The 7,123-nt window shown below is 35.7% G+C and overlaps 1 protein-coding gene and 1 pseudogene across 2 annotated transcripts; both read left to right on the plus strand.

Moving 5' to 3' along the window:
* Window positions 1–1,437: 1,437 nt before the first annotated feature.
* LOC149237010 (O-fucosyltransferase 23 pseudogene) lies at window positions 1,438–4,900 on the plus strand (annotated as a pseudogene). The gene is made up of 2 exons (XR_016246271.1): window positions 1,438–3,158; window positions 4,349–4,900. The product of XR_016246271.1 is annotated as an O-fucosyltransferase 23 pseudogene (transcript).
* A 1,330-nt stretch (window positions 4,901–6,230) lies between these two features.
* On the plus strand, window positions 6,231–6,884 carry LOC149237011 (uncharacterized). The gene has a single exon (XM_089369115.1). It carries the CDS (start codon window positions 6,231–6,233, stop codon window positions 6,882–6,884), a length of 654 nt encoding a protein of 217 aa, XP_089225241.1.
* The last annotated feature ends 239 nt before the right edge of the window (window positions 6,885–7,123 follow it).

A 7,123-nucleotide genomic window follows, 5' to 3' on the forward strand; every position in this document is an offset into this window, starting at 1 on the left:
AGGTATGATCTGCTCTCACGCTTACAATTTGTTTGTTTTCTAGTTCTTGATGATGAGTGGATAAGAAATCTTCTACGCAATTCACATTAGAAAGTTTCAGACAATACCTTGTAAGAAGTTAAATTATATATTGTGAATGAAAATTTCATTGTAAAGATGTTCGAATTCATAATGTCTTGTATTACATAAAAATAAAATAAAAAACATAAAACTAATAATTATAATTATAATTATAATTAATAATTAAACCAACCAAGATCTATCTTAACTTTAATCTATAAACACTGAGAAGGATCAAATTTTTTGAAATACAATTTTTTTTTAAATGAAAAGAGATTTAATAATAAATCAGAGATTAAAATAAATTCTAGATAATTTTAATTTTTAATTAAAATTTGATAATATTATTTTTTATAAAATTTATTATTTAAAATGTAATTTTAATATATAAATAAATTTTAATTTTAAAAAATAATTATTTAAATTATATAAATTTGATAATTTAAACTAACATTTTTAATAATATCTAAACAAATTAGAATCAAAATTGATAAAAAAAAAATACATAAACAAAAAAAATTAAAAATATAAACCGCTTAAACTACGCAATTATATTTCAATTTTAATAAATATATAATTATAAAATAGTAAGTATTTAGCATATTAAAAAATAAGCATTAAATGAAAACTCATCAACATAACATTAAGTTGGAATTTAATTTTTTTAACAATGCATATCTCAACCTGCAAATTACTTAAAATTGTAACTTTGGTATTTATTAATCTCCTAATTTTTAAATGAATGGTGCACACCTCAACACATAAATATTTAATATTACTACTCACATCCCTGTTAAAATGATGTTTAAATTCATAATTCATTTTAGATCATTCACCTAGCTAATACTATTTAACTATTTCTTTTTTTAATAGCAGATTTGGATAGAGTCCACTAAAGATTAAATTTAATGGTTTAACTTTTCCTTTTTTACCTGTTTAACTTTTTTTTCTTCCAATAGCATGTATTCTAAATGGTTTTTTTCATCCCATATATTTTTAGTTATTTTTAATTAAAATTTAGATTTTTAAAAATTTACTTTTATATTGTTCAATCAACTTAAAATTTTTTATAATATTAAATTTCTTTATACATTCAGAAATATAAACCAATTATAATAATATATTTTTTATTAAATAGAATATATTAATTATTCAGATTTATTATTCAAATAAATTCAAAATAAAGCTGTGCCTTTAAGAAGAATCAGTGCCATGAAGAAAGAAAAAGAAAACATTGACACGCCAGAAATAATATTATCTAAAAATGAATTCCTTATTTGCCCCGTATCATGGGGCTTTCATGTCGACCAAACCTTGTGGGGTCACAGAATGTGCCAAAGAGAGTTTGCGTCCATATATGTAGATCATTGCAGATTATTATTAGACAGCTGTGTACAGTTCATTTGATTTCATAATGCATGTGCAGATTACAGAGTGGTCTACACATCGATTCCCAACCCGATTGTTGGGGGATCGGAAATCAATATGCGTTGGTAAAGTATAGTTACCAGCTCGATAACGACGGCAGATGCTTTGAATTGTCCGCCGCTTCAAACAGAACAGCATGCATGCAGAACCAGAAATATACACTTCCAGGTAGGACTCAGGGCGGCCATCCACACACTGGCGTCTTCGGCCTTGATGTCTCGATTACAATTCAAGAAAACCAAAATAACTTGCAGAACAAATGCAGCCAAGACGAAGACGAAGGAAGAGGAGAGGTCCTGGTCCTCCTGCGTAGAGAACACCGCGGGGTTCATGAAAGTGATGGTTTCCAGATGGGTTCTTCTGTTATTCTCATGTCTTCTTCTTTACAGACTTCTCACGCTTCCACAGCTAAGAAGCATGAGGCGAGCATATCACCAATGGGCGCCAGATCCCACCTCTAACAGATTGATCGTGACAGGAGCGGGTGTTAGAGATGATAAGTTTCTGGAAGTTCCGCAGATCGTATGGGGTCTCAACAATCAGAAGATTGCCCTCGCCAGGGCGGCCTTGACGGCCAGAAAATTGAACCGGACGCTCCTCATGCCCAACCTTAGCGCCTCGCTTTTCTACAAAGAGACCGACCTTTTGGAGCCCCTCGGATTCGATCACCTTTTCTCCCTCCACCGTTTCAATTCTCTCTGCAATGGCTTCGCTCGCATAAGCAGCATGAATTCGGGTAATTTTTCCGATGTTTTCGTTGTGGCTAAGGGGAATGGGCGGCGGTGGACTGCGGAAAGGGATATGGCACAGCTGGAAGAGTGCAAAACCTCTGAGATCGATCGGCATACCGTCATAAAGTTGGAGGGTAAGCACCCTTTTCTTTGGCACGACCACTGGCCTGTCCGGGATTATGCCAGAGTCTTTGAATGTCTGGCTCTTGTCCATAATTTGTCAGCTGAAGTCTCCAGAGTAGTGTCCAAGCTCAAGAGCTTGAGCTCTCCAACTGGAATTGATCAGAATAAAATCAGAATGAGCCCATTCAATTTTCAACCTAAATATGTGGCGGTGCATATGAGAATTGAGAAAGACTGGATGATCCATTGCAAGAAACTTGAAATGAGGTCCAGGGCAAGAAATGGCGAGAACTTGAGAATTTGCAGTAGTAAGGAGGAAATAATGAAGAGGGTTGCTAACATTCCTGGACTGGAGGAGCCCTCTGTTGTTTATCTGGCTGTTGCCGACGATCTTTTGGACGACAGGACGCTGTTAGAGGGATGGAGTGGCTTCTTGGCCCCTTATGAAAAGAAGAAACTGGGTGTGCTGGATATCTACTCAAAGTATCCTTATCTCATCCAATCTGCAATTGATTATGAAGTATGCCTGCAGGCTGATACATTTGTGGGGAATAGCTTTTCTACATTTTCGAGTCTCATAGTATTGCAGAGGACGATGAGAATGAATAGCGGCAGGGATTGTGAAGGTTCAAGTATGGCTTCTTATGCTTACAACATTGAAGGCCCAGCTGGAGGACCTAAGAGATGGGCGACCAACATGTCAGATTTGAGCCTGGCTGCAATTAGCTATGGATCTAGTGACGTCTCTTGCATTCGAAATACTACAAACAACTAGAAGTTCATGCTTTTTCAGATTCAGGCTTGAATCTCAACAAGGTGATTCCATGTACTATACCTTTGTAAGCTGTACTCTACAAAATAAATGCCTGATTTTGTGGGGGGTCGAAGGCTACAGAGGATTATTTCTCAGTATTTTGATTACCTCAGAATGTACGAGTAAAAAAAAATTGGGTATTGTACAAAAAAGCTAGAAAGAAATTTAGTATTCGTGTGAGCCATTTTTTTTCTATTCTATCCCAATAAGATGAAACCCCTGTTGCAGAAGCTACAGTTTATATAGAATTCCAGCTGCTGATTTCTGCAACCGCAATATGGGGAAAGTGCATTTCTGTATTTCAATGACAGCCATTGAAACAGCTTACCTGATCTGAATGTTATGTGCATTTTCTGTGATTCTTTTTCATGATCTGATACCTTTTAGCAGAGAGAAAGGAAGATGGATGATGCCTTAAAACAGAGAGGTATTGTTCAAAACAAATTGTCATAAACAGTGATGTGGGTAAGAACCAGTTTGGTTAAATTGGTTCTATATTTATACCAGAATTAATCAATTTTGTTCTTGAATATGGTCATTGGCTCATTGTTAGTTGTAAAATATTTGTTATAAGTTTTGGAGTTTTTCTGCTGAATTTGCCCAGAATCGGGCAGAGATAATAAGTTTCGGATATGAATTTTCCGCAATTCAAGTCTTCCAGAATATGTCAAGGTGCAGAATCTATATATTCAGCCAAAAACATATTTTAAATATTAACCAACAAAAAAATCAAGATTGAAGTAAAAATTATTTAGCTGAATTCCAACCCAAAACTAGAAAAAAATGACAGCGACTTTGGCCATTACATACAAGAAAAGTAAATGGTTTGGCTGTAAAACTGTAAATGCCCCTGCCTGTCTTTCCAATGCATCTGAGTACATCTAGTTCTAATCGAAAGTATTGCTTACTTTACTGATTTTCCTGTTATGGAGTTAATCAAAGACCATTCTGGTTCTGTTTTCGTGTGAAAGCGGCTGAACCCAAGGGCTTGGAGAAGAGTTTAAACAACGCTGTGGTTAAACTCTGGAGTCGGCACATATGAAGGATCTATAATGGATGGTCATGATCCTTTGATTATGTAACGATTTTTATTTCTGGTTAGTGTTTTTCTCATGAAAAAAAAAACATAAGAAGGATCTGTAAATGTGGGGTATAGCAGACTGCAAGATACTAAATTGTACTATGTTGCCAGGTGTTCAAGATTATTTAACCTGTTGGACATTGATGGCATTAACTACGGATACTTTTAACAAATTGGAAAGACTTCTGCAAGTCGATTTATGTCAGCATTCAAACTTTTCCCATGTCTGTGGAATTTGTTGCAGTGAACGTAAAAGCAAGCCTGTTTTCGTTTCAGCCTTTTCAGTCAGATATAACTGATGAAAAGCTGCATATTATGGCATTGAGTTTTCTGTTAATATCCCATTTGTTGCAGGAGTCAGTTTCCAGCCATGTTTTTTAAAGCACACTTATGGCGATCTGGAAACAGATAATCATAATTTGCTCAGGAGTACAGAATGTCTTCACGGGTTTAAATATGGTATTCTCTGGCAAATATGGCATCGCTTTCTGTGGTTTTTATTATTTCAGCAAGTCATTCTGACAAATAAAGAGTTTTGCGAGAATCGGTGACGATTTTTCGTGTCTCTGCTTCGAAGCATGAGCCCTAATCATATGTTGGTCTTCACTCAGAATTTAAATGAAGAGATTGGATACAGAGATAGGTTCTGACGGTCAAAGTAGTGACCTGCAACGAAAAAACAGAGATTGTTTTAAAGAAATTGAATTTCAGCCACAGCCTGCAAATGTGCATTTTGATCAGAGGTAAATATATTACTGGGCGTTGACCAATTATTCTATCTTTTCGGAGGTGGTTTTTTAGCGCGTAGTTTAAAGTGGTTTCAAATTTGTACCCAAAACAATGGAAATTTTGGGAAGATTTTAATAAAAAAATTGGTAGAAATTTTGGGGAATATAGTTATAGTAGTGAAGTGTTCAAATTCTCATTACAATAGGAGGAGAGCACAAGATTTGTACTCAATTCAAGATTTCGGGATCAGTGAGACTTCATTTAACCATAGTTTAATGAGCCGGAGGAATTGGTTGGAAAGTTATGGAAATTCCGGTCATATTTAGAGAAAATCTAGTAAGGATTTTTCTAAATCCAAGTTATAGTTGTTAAACTTCAAAATTTTAGGTGTTCTAGACGTTTTTGATGGTGTTGAATCCATTTCCACACTTAAAAAAAAAAAAACGATTCAAACACCTCTACAAGATTTTTTGAAATTTTTTTGCCTGGATTCTGGCCGCTCTTGGCCGTCTGGGCAATTCCTCCGTCTCGGTAGACTGCTCCCTTCATTTACACGGTGATTGCCAAGTAAGCTACTCCAAGCAAACAATTATATTATTAATATTATTATTTTGGTTTAAATTTATTTTTTTTGTTAATTTAAAATAATTTTTGAATATATAAATAGATTTAGTGTTTTGAAAAAATTAAAACACTGAGATTATATTTACTATTTAAATTTCTAATTTCAATCATTTTTTAATTAAGTTTAAACAAATTTAACTAAAAAATAAATCCAAAAACTTTAAAATATAAAATAATTATGGTTAAAAGAACCAACATGATATTAGTAATTTGTTCAAAAATAAGATTATTAATTTGTAAAATTGGGTAAAATTAAAATTAATATGTAAATTAAATAGTATAATATAAGCAACCTGGAAATATCTTAACCTCGAAACTTGTTTAAAAATAAAATTATTAATTTGGAAATCCGTTAAAACTGAAATCTATATATAAATTAAATATATTAAAAAAAATTAGAAAAAATTATATAATAATTTCAGAGTTTAATCTTAACTTGTCACCGAACTTTGTTCTCTATATGCCTATTTTGTTGCCTAGTGTGGAAGTTGCAAGGCCATGGGAATTGAACTGCCAAAACGCCTTGACTGTTAAAATTCCTTGAAAATGCGGATTTCAAAATACCCATAAAACTATCATCGCCGCTGCTGCGCTGCAACCCTAGCCGCGCCACTGAGCGACTCTGCAAGCGCCCTCCCTCATGGAGCCTGGAGGCGGCCCTGCGGCCCCTCCCCCCTTCCCTCCGGAGATCGAAGCCTTCAAGGCTCTTGTATCTGCAACTGGAAAATGTCAGGCCACAGGCCCGCAGCAAAAATTCGTCAAAAAACTGGACAGTATACCCAAGGTGGCCTTACCAGAGGAGGAAATATGTAGATCTGCACTGAATCTTGCAGAAAAAGGTCTGATCGGCCAGTTCACCGGTTTGTGGCCATCCCCGAGAGCAGTCGAAGAATGGGTCAAAAGGAACTGGCTACCTTTGGTAAATGAAGGAATCAAGATCTATTTTGTAGGCAAAGGGTTCTTTGTTTTCCTATTTGACAGTTCAGAGGACAGAGGCCTGATTTTCAGAAACGGGCCATACTTCATGGGGCCTCAAGGACTCTACTTGAACAAATGGTCTACAAAATTTGATCCAGCGCAAGATGTGCCCAAGGCGGTCCCTGTTTGGGTGCGCCTCCCGCATCTTCCCCTGCATTGCTGGAATCAAAGCTCACTCCAGTCCATTGGAAATGCTCTTGGAAAATACATAGACCAAGCCCCGAGGAAGGACCAGTATTCCTGTGCCCGGATCTGCGTGGAGGTCGATTTGGAAACAGGATTACCCGAAGCGATTCAACTATCGGTGGCAAACTAGACACACATACAAGAGCTTGATTACGAACAGCTGCCCTTCAAGTGTCGTTTCTGTCACGAGTATGGGCATTTTGCTAGATACTACAAAAAAAGAAGTGACAAGACAACAGAAAAGGAAAAAGAAGAACAATGGAAACAGGCAAAGAAGACAACATTCAACAGACAGAGTAACAAAAACAAGGCTAAAGGGACAGAGAACAAAGTAGATAATGGAAGCACAAGCAAACAAAACGCTGGAAG

Source organism: Pinus tabuliformis, chromosome 8, assembly GCF_031772625.1.
Source record: "Pinus tabuliformis cultivar Carrire ecotype Pingquan chromosome 8, CPIR1, whole genome shotgun sequence".
Taxonomy (NCBI): domain Eukaryota; kingdom Viridiplantae; phylum Streptophyta; class Pinopsida; order Pinales; family Pinaceae; genus Pinus; species Pinus tabuliformis.